The sequence below is a fragment of the Cupressus sempervirens genome, chromosome 11 (assembly GCF_028749045.1).
Source record: "Cupressus sempervirens isolate cs-2001-9-10 chromosome 11, ASM2874904v1, whole genome shotgun sequence".
NCBI classification, from domain to species: Eukaryota; Viridiplantae; Streptophyta; class Pinopsida; order Cupressales; family Cupressaceae; genus Cupressus; species Cupressus sempervirens.
Window position 1 is genome coordinate 478,518,370 of NC_143128.1, and position 27,725 is coordinate 478,546,094.

At 35.8% G+C, this 27,725-nt stretch overlaps 2 protein-coding genes across 2 annotated transcripts; one reads left to right on the top strand and one right to left on the bottom strand.

The window, feature by feature from the left end:
- Positions 1 to 735: 735 nt before the first annotated feature.
- Positions 736 to 27,103, bottom strand: MPPBETA (Insulinase (Peptidase family M16) protein). Its single transcript, XM_089810491.1, has 10 exons — positions 26,489 to 27,103; positions 22,032 to 22,176; positions 7,631 to 7,795; positions 7,309 to 7,446; positions 5,060 to 5,211; positions 4,788 to 4,896; positions 2,220 to 2,318; positions 1,730 to 1,795; positions 1,469 to 1,576; positions 736 to 1,332 (listed from the first exon to the last, which is right to left on the bottom strand). The coding sequence occupies exons 1-10, from the start codon at positions 27,007 to 27,009 to the stop codon at positions 1,246 to 1,248; spliced, it is 1,590 nt and encodes a 529-aa protein (XP_089666617.1). The 5' UTR covers positions 27,010 to 27,103; the 3' UTR covers positions 736 to 1,245.
- On the top strand, positions 14,721 to 15,899 carry LOC149530456 (uncharacterized). Its single transcript, XM_089810492.1, has 3 exons — positions 14,721 to 14,791; positions 14,902 to 15,089; positions 15,185 to 15,899. Exons 1-3 carry the CDS (start codon positions 14,739 to 14,741, stop codon positions 15,655 to 15,657), a joined length of 714 nt encoding a protein of 237 aa, XP_089666618.1. The 5' UTR covers positions 14,721 to 14,738; the 3' UTR covers positions 15,658 to 15,899.
- Positions 27,104 to 27,725: the final 622 nt, after the last annotated feature.

Here is a 27,725-nt window from a genome sequence, read left to right on the forward strand (position 1 = left end):
CGCTTGAAGAAAGAATATTGGCAGCAGCTCAAGTTTTTCAAATCTCACAAGGACAAGTTACCAGGAAAGCAAATTTTTGGCTACAATTGGCAAAAATAAAATAGCAACAGAAGTACAAAAAAACTTCTAACATCTCCAAGGTTTATGGCAGGAATATGTATAGAAAGATCTCGAGAGGACATAAAAATTTGCATGATTGATCGATTGCCGGCTGTTTTAAATCTTTAATAAATGCTCACTTTGTTATTTGTAGGCTGAAGAGAACAGAGAAAAGCTTCAGCAAAACAAAATTTACGCAACAGGTTTGAGGGGCAGAGTGCCAGGTTAGTTGATCATTGTCTTAGATTTGGTCAAAATTTCTCTCTTTCACGAAATGATTGTTTACCAAGTCTACATTCTCCCCCAATGTTATCAAAAGTTATTTCCATACTCTTCAATGATTGCTTACCTTGAATACTAGTTCAGATATATTCTTGAAAGATTTTTTACAGAAACCATAACTCTTATAACTAAACGTATGCAAGCTTATAGTTTCAATTGTTGCACACTTTTAATTCATGGACTGAAGAGAACTCATACCAGCAAACTATCGTAGCTGCAAGACTCTGTACATTATAGTAGCAGATATAATAATTAATGGGAACAGGTTGTATTCAACATATAAATCTGCAAATGTCCAGTTTAAAGATGAACTAATAAGAAGCATATGAAATATTTACATGACAATGAAAAATGTAAGGAGAATTGGAAAATTTTATTGTGAAATAAAGTGAAAAAGATCCGTGGGAGAACTACTTCACCACTTGTAATTTTCAGCAACCTCAAGACATATTACATTATAAATATAATCAATCAAATCAGCGCTGCAAAGACAAAATCATCAGACCTAGTCTTCCACGAATGGAAAGTCAAATGTAAGGGCATACCATCCTCACTAGTAATTACTATGTGGTGATAACTTTATTCCTCCCGAAAAATTACATTCACAGGCAATGATCTAAACATAATGAAATGTCATCATATTGAAGTCAATAATTCTTTAAAGAAATGCCATGATGAGCATTGCTATTTAGTTGAATTGTCAATGAAATAAATAAAGAGGAAATGAACTGACAGCCTACAAAACTCCAATTATACGACACCATCTCATTAAATATTTGCAAGTTCTTTTCATTATTCAAAAAACAATTGTAGGCAGCTTCCAGATCCAAGCTTTCCTTGATTCAGGAAAAATTAATATTTCATCTAGTAACGTAGCCAATATGTGCGGCGGCGGAACCAGTTATAGTCAGGAAGGGACTGAATGGGTCCCATCGCTGCAATGGCCACATCCTGCAGGAACAATAACATTAATGCCCACAATATGTTTTATTTTTTTAAGTCTTCAGTAGAAATATTCCATTCCTACAGAATGAATTCTGTATATTTTACTCTACCAAGCTGAAATACATACTCCAAGCAAACATACCCTGTCAAAGATGAATCGGTTTGCTACTCGATTCACTGTAGCCACATCAACTGCGTCTATTCTAGCAAACAGTTCTGCAGCTGGGATCCTCCTGCCATATGTCAGCAGCTGCAACAGGAAACAAAATAATAATAAAGACAAATTATAGAAGAACATATAAATTTTTAGTAACATATCAAGATACCACAAAGCCATGGATATAAATTTATATTTTAGGTCATAAAACTCTACTTCAAGTAGCAACTACAATGATGGGTTTACCTGCCGACCGATATCTTCTGCTACAGGACTTGTGCCATCAATGTGACGCTGTAATGATGATTTCAACTGTAGAAAAAAAACATTCTTACAATCAGCCAAAACATGGAATTGGCATAAAAAAAGATGAAGTTGCCGAGTGATGTCCAGCAGGAAAAGGCATAGCAAGCAAAAAAGTGACAACCAACTCTCATCTGATGATATTATTGTGAATCTCATGTTGTACTTATGCACACCACAAAAAGGTAAAGATGCATTTCAAATACACACATAACAATCAACATAAACTCCAACAAAATGAAATCCACAAAATTATTAAATACTAGCATTAATGACCTGTCCAGCAATTTAATGGTTCGATCGTATCTATAAATAAAATTGCATAAAACAAGAAATCACTTTATCAAATTAAACAACTTGCTCAGACATGCATCATAAAATACAAACATCTCAATACAGCCTGACAATTAAACTAAACCGCCAAATGAGGTACCTGATTGCATGCCCGAGTAACATCATCTTCTGTAACTCGATATATCAATCTGCAGATCTCATGCATTATAACATGTGATAAATCATCCAAGCCATCTGGCTGCAAATATGAAAAGCTAACAATAAGTTCAAACAAATACCATTGAAAGTACATAGGTTTACTCATATATAGCAGCTTCAGTAGAATAGTTAAGACATTACAACTCTGTAATAAATGTCAAAAAATATACTCTCTCTTGTACATACAATTAAAGATTATAAAGACACCCTTGATGAGATGTTAAACAAAGATATAACAGTAGGCCCCACACTGCTCAAGTTTAATGGCTCGCATTACAATCTGTTATCCAAGTTTTACACATTGAAAACATACAGCACATACACATATCAAACTATGTCCAACAATTTATAATGTCACTCTTAGGGCAGGAGTAAAAAGAAAAGAAAAATTATCAACATGAAAAAAGAGTAATATAAAGCTTTCTAGTACAAGTAGGTGTATCGCCATGTATGAACATTGAATATATAACCTCTAAAAGAGTGTCTGCAACTTGAGTGAACCTGATGGTGAAAATGTGTATGGAAGTTGCATCCTCTAATAATAAGGTTTCATCCACCAATTAATGTTACAATTGCAAGTGACTTAAATGTTTTTTCTTAAATCTAACCTCTATCTATCTATCTATGTATATATATATGAAAGCAAGATGGATATAACTAATATCTTAGCTCCAGCCCTCTTGTCGGAATATAAATATAAAATTTAAACACGAGCAACTAGACAATGCTGGAAATAACATTTACCTCTCAACATATTGGGAAAATATCTCATTAATTTTGGCAAAGAGAAATTTTGATGTAATTATTAAATTGCATATGCTACAATGCTATCTAACTGAAACTTGTAGAACCTGATAATGCAAAAACAACAATGAAACAAAAACTAACAAGCTTTTCATTTAGGCATAGCTAGTTCCCTGTATAATTAGGGGGGCACAAATGAGTATCTTGCCTGACATATCTAACATTACAATATCTTGCCGTTCACATTACTGACTCAACCAAATTCAATCCCAAATTATCTCAGCCAAGTGGTTTATCCATTATTTCAGCAAGCTGATCTTTTGTAGAGCAATAATTAGACAAACATCTTCATTGTTGACGAAGTAAAGTATGTAAGTTGTAACATTTATCATTATTTAACTTGGATATTCTTCGGTCTAGCATGATAATAGGATTCTTCAATTCCTTGATCACACAGTGATTGTCATGATGTGTTTGATGTTTCGTCACTTGAAAATCTACCAATACCTTATGTATCCACATCCTCTCACAACCACCTCATAATGTACATTGACAGGAGCCTTATTGACTGAAAAAAATATGCATCAGATCTCTGAAATTTTCAAACTAGAAGTTACAATGATAACCTACTCACAAGTGAAACCAAGATCTCATTCAGACATATACAAAACTTATGCCTCTGGAACATATGAAGAACTCCAAGTACCTCACTGTTTATCTTACAATTTCTTAAAAAAGGTTGCCAATCAAAAGTTGGCATACCTCTCTGGTAGTAATAGCAATTAAGGGTTCTTCCCAGTGTGTTGGTTATGGTGGGTGTTGGTGGTGTACACACCAATGTTCAAAGTAAACAACCGCTGAGCCATTGTGATTGCTGCTTTGTGCCCATGGCAATCCAATGTGATTGCGCTTTGAGTTTCAGCTTTGATAAGATCCAGATCAATGACATTCCACGTGGAGCCAGTCGGTGTGTCATGTCAGTGTCACTCGTCATGTTAAAAAGTTTACCAGGCACTATTTTAAACATTTTTACATATAACCCAGAATTTTAACATAACTAACCTTTACTAACTGATGTGCATGCATGGGTTAAATACTAATATCTAGCAAATACCAAAAGTTGAACAATTTTAGAGTGATATCTTGAAGAATCAAGACGTAAACTTGAGATTTCCCTTATTATTGATATATGAAATGATTTATCTGTTGGGATTCTGGAGGCATGTCATCAGCAAAAACTCTTGGAGTACCTTTGAAATACATAGTAAAAAAGATTAATTATATAACTATTATAACTCAATATTATATCCATATATTGTTCAATTACAAGAGCCCATGGGAAACAAATTACACAACTTTATGTGGCTTGCAATTCTGAACTGGCCTTTGATGGGAATATCTAAGGCCAAATCCTGAAATTATAAGTTATATCTAAGGCCAAATCCTGAAATTTACACAAGATTTTAAGTTTAAATGGGACAAAAAAAGGTCCAGCTCCACCCCTTGAAATGGCTTGCAAAAGCTAAGTTCTGGATAGTAGAGGCCTATATAAGGCTGAAGGCTGAAGCACAGCCCTCTTTGTAAAAAGAATTCTAGTTTGCATTTATTACCAATTCCCTTCCATCATTCTATTTTTAACTCCATGATCAAAATTACATATAACAGGTACTCAAGAAAAGAGAGATAGTGAGCTTTATTATTATATAATATGAAATGCCAAATAAAAATAAAGAACTTTGCAAATGCATAAAAATGTATATCATACCTTTGCTATAGCATAAACTCCAAATAATCCTGTGTCTTTATAGTTGGTGTTAAAAGCCATTATACTCTCGGCCAAATCATTTATTGCAACCTTCTGAGCAAGGACTGACCTGCATTTTTTTTTTAACGAGTATTTCTGAATATGTGTTTACCATCAACTAATAAATGAGCAATCTAAAATAAGTCTTGAACTATCATCTTAACCACTTAGTTGCAATAATTCTTAACATATAGCTTGACATGAATATGCATTCGACTTCAAAAAGGACCCACCCCATGTGCTTGCCACCTCCAGCACCCTTGTTCCAAGACCCCAAAATTGTTTGCATAACCATCAATGCAATTGAGTCTGGATCTGTCCATGAAGCTCCATTAAAAGCCACTGCAAATTGTGCTAGAGGCACATCATCATCAATTATACGTACCTGAAGGAGATTAAAAAAAAAATTAGAAACGGATCTATGTTCCAGCAATTTTCTGGGATGCACAGACACATTCCAGGTATGAGATGTTTTGAGGCCATTTTTGGAAAGGGTAACAGATGGCAAAAGAGATTCAATGAAACATATATAGTCAAATTTCAAAAATTCATCTCATGTCCTATGTCTAAAGTGTTCTACCCCTGCTAAACTAAGAACAGACACAATCTGCACTCCTAAATAATAATTCCTAGGCAACTGGAGAAATAAGGCCAGCCAGAATAAAAGAAATTTACAATAATGGTAGTAGCAGCAATTATATAAATGAGGGGCCAACCGAGAAGAAAGCAGTGGCTATTAAAGAAACATTTAAAAACAACCATTTATTTTAAGAGGACTGACTGGATTAATCAAGGATTATTAATGAGCTGCCAATAACATCTTTAACAAACAGCATTAAAGAAGGGGCAGTGATGGTTGCAATTGAGGGTATCCATTCATTGAGAAGGGGGTATTTAAGGAGAGGATATTCATTCGTCAATGATGACATATTTCAGGAGAAGAAGCCACATTTAAAGGGAAAATTGAATATAACTAGAACAAGAAGATATAAAAAATAAGAAATCAGAACTGAGTTGAGAGCACGAGTAAACATCACATAGCAGCAAATAGATTAATGATAAATTGAGAAGGGAGCTATTGAGAGGGGTATCTATTCGCTGAGGAGGGGGTATTTGAGGAGAAGCCTCATTTGAAGGGGCATTTTGAATGGAATTAGAACAAGCAGATAAGAAAATAAGAAAACATATCTGAATTAAGGGCAGAAGTAAATTTCCAACAGCTGCAAATAGATTTAAGATAAATTCTATAAATAGAGCTAAATTACAGGTGTATATATGTGTGTTCATGCCATAGAAATATTTGCAGAAATTAATGATGTTTGAGAATAATTTGAATGTTTTTCTTACTATAATTATTAATTTGTTATAAAGAATTAAGAATTAGTTTTAACAATCTTTTTTGAATTTAGAGAAGCAGATTGTAATAGGAAAGATGACCCACCTTCCAAGTAGGGCTAAAGGATGACCAGCCTTCCAAGTAGGGCTAAAGGAAGACCAACCTTCATGGTATCATCAAGTACATCACCCCGAGATGGAATGTTATTCCAGTCTTACATGCTTGTGGGCAAAGGAGTGGAATGGATGATCGTTATTCCATGATCACGAGCTTGATTGAGGAGGAAAAGGCAACTGATCATGAGCTTGATTAAGGATGGAAAGGCAACCACTTTTCATGCTCTCGCCGTAAAGGGCGACGAACATTGAGACTAAGGTTAGCAAACAATTCAGCAAATTCCTAATGAGATTAGCATAGGAATGCACATTGCAGTTATTCCCTTAACAGATTCTAAACAATGTTTATCTGATATCAAGATGCACACTAATGGTTAGTCAAAATAGATGTTATCTTAATGATTTAATGTCAATTTCTAGTGACTATCATTGCGCATAGGACCTAGAACAGAAATTTTCTTATAAAGGGCATTTCAATTGGTAAACCTAAAACTCCTTAATTTATTTAATTTCTTATTTTTAATTGCATTCATGGTTTTAGAGCATATTTTAGGAATATCCAAAAATGGGGCATTGCATTTTGTTGACTCTGTGTACAAATGTCCCAACCGCATACTAGTCACAGTACTCTTAAGGTTCTCTAAATAAATTATTAAATACAAATTACAAACTACACGTACTTTGTTGTTTTGCTTTTCTTCACACATGGGAGTAATTAAAGACTTAATCTTTACCATTAAAAAGAAGATTGCTTCATCTTTACTAAGATTTCTATAATTGTTTGTTTTTGTTATATTTTGTTTGAGCACTATGGAATGTACTATAATCGGAGAACTGTGAGCACATCCAAAGCGTTATTAGATTGCTTTTGTGGCACTAATCCTCAGTGAAAGAAAACAGGCACGAACTTCCAAACACACATTACCATCACCATGTACCCTGGAATATATATTTGACTTCTAGCAGCTAAATGCACTATTCAAAAGAAATGGTTAGATGAAGAAGTTCAAAACAATATAATCATAGTAACCTCTGATCCAGTGAAGATGGAAGGCTCTTTCTCTACGAGCTGATTTGTAGTTATCCCACTTGTTGGTAGAGTACTAAACAGTTTCTTCACTAGATCGACAATTTCCTCATGTTTCACAGCACCAGCTGCAGAAATAACCTATATAATCCATCAAAATAAACATTGTAATCACTGAAAGGCTCAGGCCCAAGTCTTGATGCTGCTTTTAGATTAATCTTAAAACACTATGCAGTTCATGCAAACATAGCTAGCTTGATTTTGAGAAATGTGATTTCTCCCACGCTAACAGGAGGAAACAATGATAAAATCAAAACCATCTTACCATTCTAGGAGCTGTGTAATGAGTGGAAATGTACTGCTGCAGATGAGATTTTGTTATTGTCTTGATATTTTTTGCAGGTCCTAAAATTGTTCTTCCCAAAGGACTGTACTGGAATGCAGTTGCATGTAAATGGTCAAATACAACCTCTTCACCTTGGCCCTCGACCTGTACAACTGAGCATAAAGTCATTCATCCATACAATTATAGCTCAGCAAAACCATAAAAAATACAAAGGACAAAATCAAAACATCTAAAACATTGCTAAACAAAAAAGTAAATTACTTTAGGTCGGTGTTTAAAATTGAATCTTATATCAAACTCTGAAGAGCATTTGTCATTGTCAAAAATGGCAAACACAGAATTGTAGACACAATAAATATTGAATAGATTCAATACTGAAAGGACTAGAACAAAAATACAGCCAAATATTGTTGTATACCTGACCAAAAACAACATAAACAATTGCATTTTCCACGTATATGCAATAGCATTGTTGGATGTGTGTTGGACAAGTTCCATTTAGACTGTCTACTCATCCACCGTTAGTGGGACACCTTTTAAAGGCACTTTTTTGGCCATTTGTATTGTAAAAGCACTTGATGGTTTCACTTTCCATACTGATGTGCCTGTGGTAATAGCAAATGGATGAATTAGGCTTATGCAGAAGGAGACCAATCTAACTGTATAATCACAGTTGAGTTTAAATAGTGAGTGCTTTTTTCTCTGAGATTTTTCCCTAAAAGGCATCTCAAAATAAACAATTGTGTTCAATTGTGAATCTGCAATTGTTTCCTCTCTATTGATTTTAAGATTCTGTTAGCAGTGTTTCTCCTGTATTAGTTTATCAGTATTGATTATCTTCATGCATATGTGAAGTGCAAAGTTTCTTCAAAAAATTTTGTAAAAGCAGCAAGGTCTTTAAGTTTCTCATTATGTATGAAATGTCCAGAGTAATTTCTTATACATTATATTATAGTTTATCCCAATAAAGTATTTCTCCAACAAGGATGGTGGAAGAAACACAAAAATACATTATCTTAGCATTTGAGGTGAAAATAATCCTTCCCACAAATTCTCATCAAAGTTAATTTAGTTTAATCAACCTACAAACATGCTGTAGCTCTTAAGGTTACTCGCTACAGCTTCTTGGGTGACAATAACGTTTAAAAACAACAGCAGCAAGATGCTATAATTTTAAAAAAACAGTACAGATAGATATTCACAGTAATGCCAAGAAAATCCTTGATTCCCGAGGCACACAATTTTTAAATTCCCCATTATCAATTGTCGCTTCTCTTTTATAATAGCTTGTAACTTCTTGAGTCTCACAGACCTATTTGGCCAGTGGTTACAATTGATATAATCTTTATTTGCTTGCTAAAGCCAAAGATTAGGGCAGTTCAACGCAGCACTTTGCTTTGAATAGAATTGAGTGCAGTTATACCATCATGTATACCAGTAAATGAAGTTAAGCAATAATGGAGATGTTTCAACTGGACTTAATAATGGAATATGCAGTCTCAACCCTTTGGCAGAGTAGTGGCCATTCCAATAGTTGGCAGGCTGCCAACTCCCTGTTCTCATTTTTCTAATTTACTCAAGATTGGTTCCTGACAAAGATCATTCTGTATATGCAGTCTAAGCAAGGCAAAGGATAAGAATATTTAAAGTGTTTTGCATTAATTGCAAGTATCCAGTTCAACATTTTAAAGCAAACAGAATTCAGGTTGCTTTCTACCAGAATGGTACTTTAGGTATCCAGATCTTCATGTCAGTGTATATATGCATAGCTGAGTGAGTTTTAATGTGTATGGGTGATGTGATTGACTGAGGACTAAAACACAAATGGACGGGGTTCTGAGGTTGAACACCGCGTGGAGTAAAGCACCAGAGTAGATATTAAAATCTTCCGTATCCATAAATGGAGTGCACAATTAAAATCTTCCAGAATCACATGTGAAGTGGAGAACAACTTGTGAGAGGTTTCACTGGGTAGGATAATGGAAGTTTGAGTGGTTGAAGAAGATCCATGTTTGTGAGACACACAAGATATAGAGAATTGTTAGGTGTAATGCCCAGAATACTCCGAAACTTGAGATGGCTGACTTATTCATTTCAATAATTGTCATGTCCAAGCTTCAATGACTTAAGTTGATCCACGCCTATGACAAGCACAAGGAAAGGTTGTAGAGTGGGAAGCCCCGTGGGCTCCAACAATGCTAGAATGTTCATCCAAGTTATTCCATTTTGATCTGTTTGGCTTCACCATGTTCCAAGAGCTGCAGGCTTAGTCGCCAGTTACTCCAAAATATGATATTCAATTTTCCACAAACTTACAAAATAGTAAAAAATTATTTTGATTCACATAAAAAATTGCCCTAGTAATTTTGAACACTATTTGCCCTCCCCTAACACCTCCTCTAGGTTTTTCATTCCCACCCATGAACTTGGGTCAATGGACCCTTCTCAACAAAAGAAGGCATAGCTCATAGACCTGTCATAACTATGATCAAGGAACCAGCAACAGCAGTAGCAGCAATCCAGCACCCTCGATTAGGCAGCAGCAATGGTCAGTAAATCTACCATAAAATACACAAAAATCACAATGCCCCTCAAAAGACGAATAGGGATTTGCAGTTCTGTAATATAAATAATTGGTTGATTTGTATTCCAGGCATAGAGGGCTAAGGTACTTATGCGGCCTCCTGGAGCCTAGAGGCAGATGTGGATGGGTATGCATTTGGAAGCTTTGTGGATGCCGGCAGGATGCATTTATTGTGTTTTATATATATATATATTGCTGTCCAGAACTTAGCTACAGACCAAATCACTGCCTAGAACTCTGTGACAGACTCAGTCGCTGCCCAGAATTCAGCTACAGGCCTGGTACAGGCTTCAATCAACTTGTATGACACCCTTAATGGATTATTTCAGACTTATATGGAACTTCTGTAGCAGTCCCTAACGTATATGGCTCACTCTGTGGTAGTACGATCCTCCAGCAGATATGGATATGGATATAGCAAAGGAAGCCTTTGAATGTATAAAGCCCTATTCCAACCTTGGATGGGTTTCACAAAACACCCAATGTTGCCCAGATTGGTATGGCCAGCAGATAGACAATTTGTAACAGCAGTTAGCACTCAATAAACTCCTAGCAAATAGACAATTATGCATCTTTTTCAGGAAAAACTTATAAACCCACAAAGGAATCTCACTCAACTTTGTGAATTACAAAATCAGAAATTTTTAAGGGAAAAAATAAAAAATCCATAGGAAACTTTTGAAGGGAAAAAATTTTGAAAACCCATCAAAAAAAATTTGAAGGGAAAAAAACTATGAAAACCCACCAGAATTTTTGAGGGTGACAAAACATGAGACTTTGCATGGTAAACCAGCACATCCAAGAAGTACATGCAACAAACATGCAAGATCATGTAACCCTAAAAAAACAAAAACTTTTACTGCAACCAAGAAATTGCAGGATCAAAATCCTTAACTAGGCTTGTGATTTCCAACAAAAATCCTCGAAGACATACCATAAAAGTTTCATAAGATACCTCTAATGATTTTTATTTCTAACAAGCAAAAAGCAAGTTTCTGGAAAAAAAATACAGATCAAAAGAGGCTCAATTTTTTCTTAAAAAATTTGCCAAATTTTATAAAATCCTGTCGACCTGCTCTAATACCATGTTATGGTAAATTGATGTTGTAGTTGTATTAAACAAAAGAGATGAAAGCTCCTTATATAGATTTGCAAGATAATGTTTCTAAAAGAAACAATTGTAAACTAAAGACAGAAATAGAAACTACTAAACAAACTAAAGACTAACTAAGATGACCATTAAAGAAACATTATAATATTCCAATAGTGACATGGGTTATAGGGTCTCTATTTCCAAAGGATTTTTAACTATCGGCTTGGAATCACTGTTGGAATGCGCTTTCTCGGGTTACAGGTTTAAATTTCATAGTTGGAAAACTCGCCGAGTACTCGGCGAGTTTTAAAAACTCGCCGAGTTTCCTAGCTCGGCGAGTTTTTCACTAGTTAACTCGCCGATTCAAAAACTCGGCAGACTAGTAAAAACTCGCCGAATACTCGGCGAGTAATCGCAAAAAACTCGGCGAGTTTCTTAAAAAAAACACGCGATTTTCTGGTGAGATTTTCACCCGCGGCCTATGACGGATTAAAACAGCAGTGAATGTGTTTTTTTCTCATTTTTTCTTGTATTTGGATTGTTTAGAGCCTTGAGGAGTGAAGAGAAGAAGGTTTGGAGGCATTCTTGGCTGATTGCAAGTGATTCAAGGCGGATTTGAGTGGATTGTAGAGGATTCTAACCGATTTTAGAAGACAAATTTCTTTCCAAGTATGTTCATCTTATCATAGTTTGAAAACTTTTTATAGTTTTATAACAAATGTTCTTTTGTTTTTGTTGTTGTTAACTTGTTTGTAAATGTTTTCAAATCATTTAAAATCATTTTGATTTGAAACCCTAGCTTCTAAGGATATGGTTGAAGTTTGTTGTTTGCTAAGGATATGGTTGAAGTTTGAAGTTTGAAACTTTGAATCATTTGAAACCCTAGCTTCTAAGTTCTAACTTTGTTTATTCATTTTTCTATATATTTATGTGTAGGGCAGCGGTCAACCATTAAAAAAATGACAATTGTATTTGGATTGTTTAGAGCCTTGAGGAATGAAGAGAAGAAGGTTTGGAGGCATTCTTGGCTGATTGCAAGTGATTCAAGGCGGATTTGAGTGGATTGTAGAGGATTCTAACCGATTTTAGAAGACAAATTTCTTTCCAGGTATGTTCATCTTATCATAGTTTGAAAACTTTTTATAGTTTTATAACAAATGTTCTTTTGTTTTTGTTGTTGTTAACTTGTTTGTAAATGTTTTCAAATCATTTAAAATCATTTTGAATCATTTTGATTTGAAACCCTAGCTTCTAAGGATATGGTTGAAGTTTGTTGTTTGCTAAGGATATGGTTGAAGTTTGAAGTTTGAAACTTTGAATCATTTGAAACCCTAGCTTCTAAGTTCTAACTTTGTTTATTCATTTTTCTATATATTTATGTGTAGGGCAGCGGTCAACCATTAAAAAAATGACAAACCCGCAAGAAGAGTGGCCACAAACACCATGCCCATCTGGATATATAGGCATTCGGCCTAAAAATGCAAGAGATAAGGCATGCAGGTATGCCTATGAAGCTCCAAATCCAAATGATATTGGGAAGGTGATATGCATTCCCTGTGAGAATTATTTCTGGAAGCATAAACCGCCTCAAATACCACCTTGCAAGCATAAAGAAACATGACTCAAATCCTTGTCTCAAGGTAACTGATGAAGAAAAAAGATTCATCCATGCCCTACTTGCAGCTGCTGAAGAGAAAAAATTGAATAGGAGAGGGCAAAATTAGCTATGAGGGCAGCCATAGCTGAATCAAAAGGAGCTCCTTTTGATATGCAAGAGGAAGAAGAAGCACTTGAGAACATACCAGGATCTCTTCGTGGCCCACGGATCCGCAAACAAAATTTCTCATTTACCGGTTCCACTTCTTCTACATCTCCTACTTCTTCATCATCACCATCGGGATCCCCATCAGGGATAGGTGGTTATTTTGTGCCCAGGAACACACCTAGAGCACAGCCATCATTAGAGGGCACTGCATGGTTTAAGGAGGTGCATGAGCAAACTGATATTGCAGCAGCTGATTTTTGGTTTTTCAACAATATCTCAATGAATGCCGTTGATAGTCCCTATTGAGTCAATATGGTGAATGCAATGACAATATCAGGCAAAAGGTACAAGCCGGCTAATCGCAAGGATATGAGTGGAAGGTTAGTATTTTACTATTTAGTAATTGTAAATAATTGTGATTCACTTTAGTTCATTGTTATATTTTAAATCTTAATTGTTATAACTTATTTCCTAATTTTTTACTAACACTTGCACTTTATTTAATATTACACCTAAATTTTGTAGGTTGCTTGACAAAGCGGTTGGTAGGGCAACATTGTTGATAAAAGACCAAAAGAAAGAGTGGAAGAAGTACGGCTGCACCATTTTATCTGATGGGTGGACAAATGGAAGAAGTAGAACCATTATTAACTTCTTGATTGCTTGCAAAGATGATGTGGTGTTTTGAAATCTGTTGATGCCTCCAACAAAGTGAAAAATGCAGCCACATTGGCTTTAATGTTGGAGAATGTTGTCATGGAGGTGGGAATAGAGAATGTGGTGCAAATAATCACAAATAATGCAGCAGCATATGTGGCAGCAGGTAGATTTAATTTTTTATATTTGAATCAATATGAATCATGAATGTAATGCTATGGAATCTGGATAATGGTATTATTCTATTTAGATTTGATGTAATTTGTAAATACTAAATATGGAAAGTTTGTTATTGATTATTGATTTTTTGCTAATCTTTTAGGTAGAATCCTCCAAGAAAGGCATCCCACACTTTTTTGGTCACCTTGTGCAGCACACGTCCTTGACCTTCTTTTGGAGGACATAGGAAAACTTGATTGGGTGAGTCCAATTGTGAAAGATGCTAGGCGAGTCACAAAATATATCTATAATCACCCATGGGTTCTCAGTTTGATGAGAAAAGCCACTAAAGGCAAAGATTTGATGAGACCTGCTATGACAAGGTTTGCAACGGTCTTCTTGACGTTGCAAAGTATTCTTGACCACATATTGGCTTTGAAGCAAATGTTTGTGTGTGCTGATTGGGTTGCTTCACCTTACGCAAAGAAGCCCGGAGGAGAGGCTGTGGCACAAATAGTGTTTGATGATAGCTTTTTTGCAAAGGCTAAGGAGATTGTGGAGGTAACTTCATTATATTATTAGTGTATTCAAGTTTCATTATCAATTCATAACTTACTATGTTATTAACTAATTTGTATTTTTCAAATTTCAAATGTAGATGTCTCTACCCCTGGTTCTAGTCTTGCGCACATGTGATGGGCAACAATCCTCAATGGGAGGTCTTTATGAGGCCATGGATAGAGCGAAAGAGGCTGTTAGAAGTTACTATCACAGGGATAGTCTCAAATTTGACCCCATTTGGGAAATAATTGATAGGAGGTAGAACAATATGCTCCACCAACCTATTCATGCAGCAGGCTACTTCCTCAATCCCAAATTCAGGTACTATGATAATTGATTGTCCTTGAAGTTGGGATTTTAACAAGTCTTTATTTTACTTTACTTTTTAAGGTTGTGTAGTAAGACTTGATATCATTTTCTATTTGTTTTAGGGCTGATGATTCCTACTCAGATCCTAATGGAGAGGTCATGGAAGGTCTCTCTAAATGCATTGAGAGAATGATATCAAGTGAAGAGGAGAGAGACCTTATTGTGACCGAACAACAAATCTATGTGGAATCAAGGGGTCCTTTGTTCTCTTCTATGCTAGCAAAGAGAGCAAGATCTACTCAAGCACCAGGTAAAGCGTCAAACTTTAAAATTTTTGCTAATTGATAAGTTGTGCTTCTGATTTTTTTTTTATTGCTTTATAACTTTTTTAATTTTGTTTTGCAGATGCTTGGTGGGCAAGTTGGGGTGGCAATACCCCCAATTTAAGGAAATTTGCTCTCAGAGTCCTATCCCAACCTTGTAGGTCATCCCATTGTGAGCGCAATTGGAGCTTATTTGAGTCCATCCATACAAAGAAAAGAAACAGATTGACTCAAAAACGGCCTAATGACCTTGTTTATGTGCACTATAATCTTAAGTTGCACATAAAAAAGGCACAGCTCTTAGAACTACCTGGTCCGCTTGATCTAGATGAGATAGATCCTTATTCTGATTGGACAGCACAGGAGCCAAGTCCATTGTTTACACCAGATGAGATCGCTGATTTGGAGAGGCAGGCCATGGAGGGGGAGGCTAACGCTGATTTTCAGTTCACTATGGATGACATTGAGGATGAGGACGAGGATGATGATGATTCAGGCGAGGATCAGGCATTACCATTAGGAGGAGATGCATCCTCTTCTAGGACGCCGAGCTAGTCAGTAGGGACGTCGAGCGAGGGGGCACAGCCATAGAGTTCACAGTCACGCAACTCACACCCTATCCCAGTGCGGGGCACTTCTTCTAAGACTAGACCCCCTCGCTTTCCTGCTAGTGCAAGTGGAAAGAGGAAGATGTGATTGACATTGTCAAATTGTATTGATGTATTTAGACTTTTAGTATTTACTTCTAGTTTGACAGATTGAAACTATTTAGTAATTTACTATTTTGCTTCCTACCATGAGCATTCTGCATGAGAATGCAATTTTGTATGCATTATACATTTCTATATATCTAAACTTTGTTTCTTTCTTTTGTATTGTCTTTAATTAACTTATTAGATGCATCTTCTCATTAAATTTTGCAAAATAAATGTATTTTTAATTAAATTTCAGCGGTTTTTTAGGTTCCCGAGTTTTTTTTTTAAATCGCCGAGTTTTTCCCGATTAAACTTTTGGGGGGCTTGGCGAGTTTTTGCATTTGGCGAGTTTTCCAACTATGGGTTTAATTATAGTGAATGTTTTGAAAATGAGGAGGAAGGTAATGATGCGGGGCACTACTCCTTATCATGGCCAAAACGGGTAGACCAACAAGCCTACAAGGTGCAGAATACTATGGAGTGCAGGAAATTGAAGGAGGAAATCCTGGTCTTTCAAGAGTCAATGGCAAGACATGTTGTAGGCTTCCCAATTGATCATCCTCGTAGACGAAGATCAACAATTTCTAGGCAAGGGAGAATTATGATTTGGATGCATTTTCCAAGTGCGTGAAATGTAGCTCAGGGGGTTTTGAAAGTTTGGGGGAGGACATTGCATGCTGATGGATTGCGAAGGTTTTTGGCTTGAAGATTGAGCCTTATCAGGGCTTTGATGGATGGAGGATGTTGGGTGTGGCTTATTGAAGACCAGCATTACCCTGGTTTTTGGTTCTTAACTGTTGTAGCAGAAGATGGTGTTACAAAAGCAATTACTATTGTTAGTTTTTGTGGTGAATTGAGAGGAATATGGGTGATGACAAAGGCTATGCAAGTGGGCAACCGTTCTGGAAGCTAATGGAAAATCCTCAAGGTGAATGTGAAGTTGTGCTTGCAAAGATCGATAATGGGCTTTGGAAGGTTGTCGTGAAGTTGAATGGTTTTGGATTGTGGTTTGAAGCCAGGACTGAAACAGCTAGCAGTTTTCAAAGTGAGCGATTTTTGGAGCTTGGATGTATACAGGTTCCTCCGTAGTAATTGGCTTATTAATGTCGTTTGTAAGTGGCTGATGGGATGCCTTGTACATGTAACGCCTGAGAAAAGGGAGATATAGGTTTTTGGGGGGAAGGATGCAGTATCAACTGAAATTTTTAATAGTTGCTAGGAGGTTTAGGGTGATGTACATATTTATGATATAGATGGTAGGCTATTAAGTATGTAATAATAATAATTAATTATGGATGGGATGTCTGGCCAAGCTATAGGGCCTTTTTTACTTGATGTAATTTTCTTAAATATTAGTAACACGTGATATTACCAACAACAACAACAAAAGAAATCATAAACAAATCATTGCATGGAATGAATCTTCAAAACCCAATTCAATGCCAACTTAGGCAAATGATATTAAAAACCTCCTAATTATTAATTAAATTAAGAGCACACTATGATTATATCACCTAAGAATGGTATCATTTCCACTTAATTATTAATTAAATTAAAAGCACACTATGATTATTATCGCCTACAAATGGTATCATTTCCACTTAATTATTAATTAAATTCAGAGCACACCATGATTTGTCAGCACTTTATCTTTTTGGCCAATTATTTATGATCTCTATGCCCCACTTATTGTTAAATGGAATAGCCTATGAGGGACAACAAGATTAGGCTAGTATGTTTTATTTATTTATGTATTTACAGGTCTAGACTAAAGGGGCCATCACGAACACCCAATTTAATTGTCCACAAACTACAAGAAAAATAATGAAAGTTTAGCATCTCCCAAATGAAAAGGAATATCACCATGAAACTTTGCCACATTGCGCAAAAAGGAAATGTAAGCATCCTTGTAAATTGATTTTATTCCAACATTTATGAATTGTTTTATTAACTTGTTTTGAAAATTTCTTGCATTGCACACACTACTACCAAGGTTTTTATTGAGTTGATGAAGATCCTCCTCTAAACTCACACGCCGCTAACACTGGAAGATTATTGGAACATTTGTGAATAAGAACAACTTAACATAGGAATTTTACTGTAAAAAAATTTTAAATTGGCAACTTAAAAATGAGGCAACATAAATATGAGCACAACTAGAGTTTAGTTGATGATAATCACATAAAGAGGCACAATCAATTAACTGAACAACACCTCAAAGACTTAATGTTTGTCCAATACAATCTTTTTCTTACAACAAAAAAGATAGAGGACAAATCAAAAAAATTTATTGACTTGGATAATCTAAGTTACCAGATTCTCTCCAAAAACCCTCAAAGTCTAGTTCAATTCTGTACAAAGTCTGGTCCTTGTCAAATTCTCCCCAAACTTGCCTATAGAGCCACAGATTTGCTACAAATTCTGTCAGAAGAACCCAGGCAAAATTTGGAGTGAATTTTGAAGAATTTTCTACCCAGTAGCTGAACCCGGGCCAAATTTGCTCTAAAAACCTTTTTTTTAAAATTTAAGTGTTTTTTTGCCTAATTTAGTCTATTGATCCTTCCAACCTTTGATCTAGCCTGGTTAGATATCCTATAAACAATACAAAATAAGAATTCAGATAACTGCACTTATGTTTTGACAATTCTTTTCATTCTCAAACTGTCCCCTTCATATAGAAATATGTACCATGCATGTGACCAAGCAAGTGATGTTGTGTATATGGCTAAATGATGCAATATATATCCTACTGAAATGAAACATAGATATGGTAGTGTATTTTGCTATGTTTCCTTACTATTAGCAAAGTGGTGTATGGACTTATTTGTTGCTGCATATATGCACACACATATTTTTTTTTTAAACATAAGTTTTTGTCCGGACAAACCCAAAACAAATCCTAACCCAACCCAAAAGAAAATTGGACAAAATTCTAACCCGCATCCATACCAGAATCCAAACTGGCAACTTAGCGGCTAATATTGATCCTTGTGGTGATTAGACCACACAAGATGAGAAGCCCTTTGTTCAAAGATAACACTAAAGTTTATTTCAAAAGGCAAGCCATAAAAAATGTGGCCACAATAATATTAGAAGATAATGGATTCAATGACACCAATGACTGAAAAAAGTCATTGCCATCTAGTAGCTGATTGAAGCCACAGCCATACCCTTCTAGACCAAGCAAGGATCACACACAAATGTGAGGACAAAACCTTCTCCCAAACTTTTCACTATAACACAGCAGTGGAAATTGTGAAATCTTACAATTTGGAACTTGCCTAGGTGTACAATTTATGATGATTTTTTTCAAAGACAATAGCACAAATTCATAATTGTTATCAGGTATTTTTGTATTCATATAAAGATGCAATTTTGTACTCTATTTGAATTCAAATCTATTAGAAAACACTTCCCCAACATTTCATAGACTCGTTTGATACATTTTCTAGCTGAATTTTTCAAAAAAAATGGTGTTTTCAACAGATACTTGACTGATATTTTAAGTCCTTGAGCTTTCGTTCTAGAAATTTATTGGTCTATCAAATCCATGTTGAATCCAAGTATGCAACCTGTAATTGTGCAAATTGCACAAAGGAATATGGAGCAAAACTTAGTCCATGGAGACCTAAACCTAGTCCTTAGAAGATGACTGACAGATTTAAAATATTAAAGACAGCCAAGACATCAAGTTGACAACAACTTGAATCAACATTCACCAGGATTACAACAAGGAAGGTCTAATATTGACAAGCCACAATGGCCCTAGATGTCGTGTTGGCAATATTACAATAATAGATAGTTTCTATTATCTATGTTTAGTATCTAATGGTTATCTATTGTACTCTTCTGTAAATATTAGAATGTTTCTAATATTTAGTTAGCTGTAATTATATGTTAGCTTTCTTCAGCTTTCTTTTCGCTAGAATAGAATATTTCTATTCTTTACAATCGTTTCCTATTCTTTACAATTCTTTCTGAAGTCTTTTACGTGTTTCGTAATACTTAGTCATGGGTAGAGTTTCAGAGACAGAGATCTGCGAATTCGTCTGAAAAAGAGGCGTATTTTTCTTGGTCACTTTTACTAAAAATCGAAAATCTGCAAATCAGTGATTTCTTGGGACGTTTTTGGTGCTGTTTCCTCATCCTCTCTGCTGTCTCAGCCAAAATGCCTCTATTCTGAATAAAATTGGCCATTTTTCTGCCTACAAAACACCTTTTTTCTGCGATTTCGACCATTAATGGCCACCAACTAGGGTTTTCTTCGAAAACCTAACTTTTGGGCTCGAAAAGAATTTTTGATCACAAATTCTTGGTGGATTTTTTGAGAGCTCAACTAGGTTGTCGTCCAATTTGTCTAGTTGCCTCATTTTTCATGCCTCAATTTTCAAGCCAGCGGCTCTAGAAAACGACAACATATTCTTTCAAAGTTTTTTGAGCTCTCTTCTAAGTCACTCTTCGAATTTTCTAAGTCTTCCGTTTTTTTGCCTCGAAGAACGTGTTCACAGATTTTCACATTTTTTCATTGAAAAATGTGCCATGGCATCTGTGACTATCATTCTACTCGAGCACAACTCCAAATTCAATGGTCGAAATTATGGCACTTGGAAGCAACAGATCATCACAATCTTTGAATATTAGAAGACCGATCAATTTGTTATGGGTATTACAAAGCGTCTGACTTCTCCTCGTCCTAATCAAGATACATGGGATCTGAATAATCGAGAAGGAGTGATGTTTTTCAAATTATCTGTGGCTGATGATCAGCTTTTTTAGATTCCATCTGGCAAGACAACTGCCAAGATCTAGACACATCTCAAATGTCTTCATGAGACTTCTACGAAAAGCAGAGCTTTCTTTCTAAAAAATACTCTATTTTCTATTGTCATGGATGAGCGCACCTCACTCCAAGTACACTTGAATCGGATTTAGGAAATCCGTGATCGGTTACTTGCCATTGGTCACAAGATGGAGGAAGAGGATATTATGGTTATCACTCTTCGGGGTTTACCAAAATCCGATGAGCATTTTATCGAGACTCTCAATGTCACATCTTCTAGTGTTGATTTGAAGTTCATTGATCTCTGCACCCTCCTGCTTCAGCAAGATCAGTGAAAACAACAATTCGGTAGCAACTCCAGTTCCACCTCAACAGACAAGCCTTTGCTGTGAAATTCTTTTAGAAGGATAAAGGCAAGTTTCATCAACACTCTTCTCAACAGACATCCTCTGCTTCAGATTCAAAAGGCTCTCAGAAGAAAAACATTCAATACAACTATTGCCACAAGTTTGGGCACATGAAGGTTGAATATTGGACGTGCTTAGCTGCCCTATCTAAGCAATCCGGTTTGCAACCCATAGCGAACAGTGCAGAGCACCTTGAGCAGACAGAATTTGTCTTTTATGTTTTTTACAGCTTCGTGCTCTAGATGGATTAACCATTAAGAGAGGGTATTACAATCATAAATAGTTTCTATTATCTCTATTTAGAATCTAATGGTTATCTATTGTAATCTTCTGTAAATATTAGAATGTTTATAATATCTAGTTAGTTGTAGTTATCTGTTAACTTTCTTCAGCTTTCTTTTAGCTAGAATAGAATATTTCTATTCTTTACGGTTGTTTCCTAAGGAAACATCACTTTATTCTTTTGTATATATAGACCTCTAGGTCTTTGTTAATAATAAGCAAATATTTTCCAATTACTTCGTAGTAGGCAATAGACCTAAACTATTGGGGGCAGTTCCCTAAAGCAAAATGTGATTGTTAATTGCACTGTAAGGGTTGTTTCTTTTATTTTAAACCTCTTGTTGTGTCTAGCCATCAGCAGATACCTTCTTGAGACCTATGTGGCTGTAAAGTAGAGAGATGTAGAGAAAGAAACACGGGCAATGCAGCACAAGGACCTCTACATTTGGTTTGTATTTGAGAATTTTGTTGCTTAAGTTATTTGAAAAGCCTGTTCATCATGACACAATGATGTTTAAAAGGAATTGCAGACAAAGCTGTTTCAGTCCCCCATCCTCCAAAATCTTGTTTCATGGCCACTTTACTTTGCAGGAACTAATCTTCTATCTTGTAACATCTTGATAACATTGTCAACCAATTCTGCATTATGAGAAATTCTTGGAGGACTTATTTTATGCTTCTAATTTCAGATCTGAAGAATAATCACAAGTGAGTGGTACATACTAAGAAAACATATTAAAAAGAAATGTGATGAAAAAACCAGACCTCTTCCATTTCTCTGAGAATTACATCCCTCTCCCTAGCTATTCGGTCTTCAGCAAAGCATGAATTCTGCAGGATATCTGCCAAAATATCAAGGGCTTTGTGCACATCATTCTTCAATACCTTGGCATAATAAGTAGTTTGCTCCCTGAAATATAAAAACAAACAAAGATGATACAACATTTTTAAATTCAAAATAATTTGATTACAATAAATTCATAATGAATATGAAACTGAAGGTGTAATGTATTTTTGTTAACATGTTTACCCACTATATGATGATATCAAACATAAATCTATAGATATTATTGGTCATAACCTATTAATGAAATACACAACTGTTATATAATGTGGCATATGCTTCCAGACATCAACTCATTAATAAATATCCATAAGCTACATAATGATGTCCAACACAACACGGACTTAGGCAGTCAGAATAAAAAATCTACTTCTGCTAAATAAAAGAATGTAGACCTTTACAAAATACTCAATCAACAGAGAGATAATGAAAATACACAAATAACAAACACAGAAATTCTCCAACAAATTAAATTTCTTTTATACTTTTATTTTTATAATTTCCACTGATAACATAGATTCATGGAAATCTAGCAAACCAATACACAGCACTCTAAAAAAATTCATCATCACAATGATAAGTATTCCTCCTGCATAATGGATTTTGTCTCCAAGCCACATCTGCTAAAACTCATATCAAGCAAAGGGAAAGAAACTGTTTTTTTAGCAAATATTCAAAGATACTTTTTTTAAACTTCCCATCACTGCATATACTCTTCAAATCTAACGATCCTAAATTAGTTGCAGTCAATTCCATAATTGATGGTTTCAAACTGACATTAGACTCACCACAATTTCCTGGCAGCTTACTGACCCATCACTACCTCTTTTCACTGAAAATAACTATAGGGACTTACAATTATGAGATAGCTACAGATGCAGCATCTTTGTTTTAATTACCAATTAGTATTAGAGTTATCTAGCTATTGGACCAAGCCACCTTAACAGGGAGATTCAATTTCCCTGCTGTAACTGAAAGATGACTCCTTCCTACTACCGACAGGAACTCAGTCAAAAATCACCTGTTTTAACTACTTACAAACTCAATGCTGCAGATTAGATCCAAAGAGCACATTACACAGTATCAATCAAAATTTAATATAATGACCTAGCTGTAAAATTTATCTTAGTTACCAATTCGTGAAACAAATCCAATTCGGACACGTGAATCGGATGCATGGATTCGTGATTTTTTTTTCTTTTTCCCAATTATGATTCATGGAGGATTCGTGTGTGTGTGTACATTATATATACTAAAAAATGAGAGAACTATACATAATTCTATGAATCTACGATTCTAAATCATTTCATAGCATGAATCTATGGATCAAATCCATTATGATTATAAGAAAAAAAACTCAAATTTTGTTTTATAAAAACAAAATAAAAATTTCTTAAAAATCTGGAAGAATCCAGACGAATCCAGCCATGGATCCGGATCCAGCCTCTAGGGCATGAATCCGGTAACTAAAATATTTATACAAGTCCAACACTTGCAGTCTCTGGTGTGAGGTTCTTCTGTAAGCACTGGATGTCAGCCTATACTGGTATTGATGCCAATACAGTGTGCATTTGTCTGCAATGTGAATTCATTGTCCTACACGTCCTTACATCCCCACAGTTCAACAGAAACAAACCCAGGCCATACCCAGAAAAGACCAATGACACTGTTACCAAAACCAGGCTGTACATGTTGTTAAAATTGCAGCAGTCAACAAAAAAATATATAAATGATAAAAGAGAAATGAGTAAATTGTTTGAGAAATTTGGGTATTATCACACAGAAAATTAACTAGCTCTTTTGTAGTTTGTAGCTTTATTACCAAACCACAACGTTATCACTTGAGTGGAATGTGCTACTAGTCAACTTTCACAGGTTGACAACTTTGAGCAATTGGGATTGTTTGCCACTTAGCACATTTGACTCATTTGTAGTGTGCAACTTGGTTGATTTGCTTGAGGTACAATTGAAAACATTAAATGTCAATCCCATACTTTCTACAAAGAATTTTACCTTACAGTTTAACATCAACTCCATACTACTTCTTGGTTGACTTGCCCAATAACTTTTTCGTGGGATACAGGATACACAGTAACACATAATTTCTTTCACAAGATATAGGTATTTGGGATGTCAATCAATGTATTTTCTGCCAGAGGATCATAACTAGTTTTTCATTATCAATCTATGTACCCCAGGGATGCGTACCCGGCCTAAAAACAGGAGTTTCGGAAGCGGGGATGTCCTGAGGACGGGGGGACGGGTATGTGACATCCCCCAGCCGTCCCCAAAAAAGACAAATTAGCAAGCGACGTCCCCGAAACTTGGGGATGGCCGGGAAAAAAAGGGTCGTCGCTAGTACGGAAAGGGGACGCTTAGATGTCTCCCAACCATAACAGATACGGCCAGCTGTCCCCAAGTGTTTTTATTTTTAAATTTAAAATTTTTTTTAAAAAATTATGCAAAAAGTTAAAAAATGAATATTAAAAAATAATTTTAAGGCTCCTTACTAGGTTGCCGAGGTGGGCCCCACCCCTCCAAATGCAGTAGAGGCAGAATAGGAGCAGCAGTCTGCTTCATTTTTCTGTTATGTTTTTTATGTTGAACATGAACCTAACTATGATACATTGATACTTATTACTTTATAGCAGCCCTCTAGCCTTTGAGTGTATAGCTTTAGGCATATTTAGATTTAGATTTTCAGATTTATCATGTTTATCACTATGATATTGTTCACTGATATTGATATGCATTTTGACAACTGAGTACTGAAATCGGATATTATTTCCTAGATGGCATTCAAATTTTGTATGTTATGGTTCTATAATGTTTAAATGACATGCTTTGTGCTTAGTTTCATATGAATGACATGTATATTTGCAAATTTCAATGTATATTTTATAATTTCTCTCTCTATATATATAGTCATCCCCGTTTGTCGTTCCCCCCCCCCCCCTCCCCGTAAAATCGCCACAAAAATTTGCCGTCACGGAAACCCGCCCCGCTGTCCCCCGCCATCCCCATACTGGAAACTCGCAGGAACATAGTTATCAATTGAGCTTCTGGAGGGAAATTGTATGCAGAGGTTTAAAAAAATGTTTCTGACTACTTGTGATTGCCAACGTCAAGATGAGAGCATTTTGGGGGGTGTGCAGATGCATATAGTCAGCAGCGAGCACAGACAGTATTTCAAAATCGGATTTTTCCTTGCTTCACAGATGTTATGAGATGATGTGAGTTGTCAAGCATTCTGTTTGAACATGTGATATAAAAATAAATTGTTAGCATTAATTACAAGTTTTTTTGTGTTTAATTTTGCAATTTTTTTGCAAATCATTGCTTCTATTATCTATATTCTAATGTTTTACATTTTTACCGTACAACCTTGTCCTTACCAGAATCAGCAACTTGAATTACAGTTAAAACTCAAAACATTACAGCAAGATATTGAAGTCTAAGGAGACTTTGCAATCTAGAGCCCTATAAGACTTATTTTCAAAACAACCTAAAAGTCATTTTCCAAATTCGTTTTCTATTAAACCAACAATTCATGTTCGATTGCAAATGATCTGCAAACATTTTCCAATTTCCTTGAGATGCCACGAATTCATTTTCAGTCTCGAAATATAGAAATGTATAAAACCCATGAATCCACTGAAGTACACATGAATGAGAATTATGCATGGCGAGCTGAATGAAACAGAGGATTCAGATGTTTCTATTGACTTCACCGAAAGATTTGCAAGATATTTCAATTTTCAACTACGTAGCGCCTATATAAGATAGTGAAAAGAAAGTGAAAGGAATAGAGGAAATGAGTAATCAGCATTGTGTTCTCTGCATGTCAATGGTAAGAGTGATGGAGAGGAGCTTCATCAGTCTTAACTCCTGCGCTTAGTCAAATCCGCTTCTATTTTCTCTCCATCGTTAAAATAAATGAGAACCATTTCAATATATGCGAGTGAATTGAGTTGGATCCTCGATTTAGATTTCTATGTAATTGATCACTCATTAAATAAATTAGTGATTTTTCCGATGGACTTGCCAGAGATTTGGACAGCACAGCGTCCATATTAGATAATGAAATGACAGTGAAAGGAATAGGACAAATGAGTAATCAGCATTGATTTCTCTGCATGTTTACGGTAAGAGTGATGGGAAGGAGCTTGTTCACTCAACTCCTGCGCTTAGTCAAAACCGCTTCTGTTTTCTAACCTTCGTTTCGATAACTTATTCTATGTATGCGAGTGAATTGAGTTCGATCCCCTATTTTAATGTCTATGGTTTCGATCACTGATTAGAAAAAGAAGTGTAAGATCCTAGATTGGTCAATGAGGATTGTCTACATGTTTTCTGCAAAATTAAATTCCATTCCCACCTGGAAGTGTAAGCGTTGAGGTGTCCTCCCATGTTCTCGATCTCCTCTTCGAGAACCCTAGCGGAACGCCTCTTGGTCCCCTTGAAGATCATGTGTTCCAGAAAGTGGGCTGTCCCGTTCGTCTCATCCGTCTCAAAGCGGCTTCCAGCGTCGATCCATACACCAACCGTCGCCGTCTGCGCAGCCAGGTCGGACTCTGTGGCCACTCTGAGTCCATTTTCGAGAACGGTTACGCGCGTCGCGGGGGCTGCCAGAATCGATCCGTGGTCGACCAATTTGGGCACGGGATTGTTGTATTGGAGAAACCTCGGGTCGGGATTTTTCAGCTTTTTCAGCTTCTGTTTAACTTCTTCCGCCAGTTGGTCGTAAAGAGGGAAAGGAGGAGAAGCGGATAGGGTCTCCGATGAATCTTCTACAGTGATCGCGGGAGCATGGATGGAGGCGCTCGAACGATAACGCCATGGAGGAATTTTCCTTTCAGGACATCTGCGAGCGAGGGTTTGAAGAATCCTGCTCGCCATTGTTGGAATTGATTGTAGTGTTGCTCGCAGGGACTCAAACCCTTGACCTTCGATTCATATATCAGAACAGGGCAGTTTTGAGGTTTGCTTAATTGAAGCACAGATCACATGTTTTCCCTTTTGTTGACGATCCCCGAGCAACGATTAGTGGTTAGGGTTTCAGGCCATGGTCCTATGCGGCTATTTCGCTTATCACACCACTTAATTTCAGATAAGTAATGGAAAAAATGTATTTAAACTTTTAAAAAAAGAGGACTAAATCAAATTTGTTAATGAGGAATTTATTATAAAAAAAAATTATTAATATAATTAGTTGATAGGCTCTTATATTTTAGATTAAGGGAAAACTTGTCTCATTATTGATGAACCACTTCTGTGCATCATTAAACCATCCTTTTGCACTATTTTTGTACACGAATAACTCATCCTTTTAACATTGTTAAATTATTTTGCATCACCATTGTTTCTAATGCTTATTTCTTCAATGACAAAAATTAGATTAACAATAGCAAATTTCCACAATCCATTTGTAAAATAAGTTGTTTTATGGATTCGATTGTGTGTGTTTATTTATCATCATATGATGATAAATATGATGTGCATCCACTTATCATGAACTACTTTGCCAAGACATTGAATAAAATATGTAGCAACCTTAAAATAGTAGGGTTGAGTTCCTCAACTTATGGGATAAACATTAAATACTTTATGAACTT

Excerpts from the sequence above, each read along its gene's own strand:
- LOC149530456 (XM_089810492.1), top strand. The coding sequence starts at position 14,739 with ATGCTCCACCAACCTATTCATGCAGCAGGCTACTTCCTCAATCCCAAA. Across the intron at positions 14,792-14,901 it reads TTCCTCAATCCCAAATTCAG|GGCTGATGATTCCTACTCAG; the intron begins GTACTATGATAA and ends TATTTGTTTTAG. Across the intron at positions 15,090-15,184 it reads AAGATCTACTCAAGCACCAG|ATGCTTGGTGGGCAAGTTGG; the intron begins GTAAAGCGTCAA and ends TTTGTTTTGCAG.
- MPPBETA (XM_089810491.1), bottom strand. The coding sequence starts at position 27,009 with ATGGCGAGCAGGATTCTTCAAACCCTCGCTCGCAGATGTCCTGAAAGG. Across the intron at positions 2,319-4,787 it reads GAGTTTATGCTATAGCAAAG|CCAGATGGCTTGGATGATTT; the intron begins GTATGATATACA and ends TCATATTTGCAG. Across the intron at positions 1,796-2,219 it reads TTACTCGGGCATGCAATCAG|TTGAAATCATCATTACAGCG; the intron begins GTACCTCATTTG and ends TTTTTTCTACAG.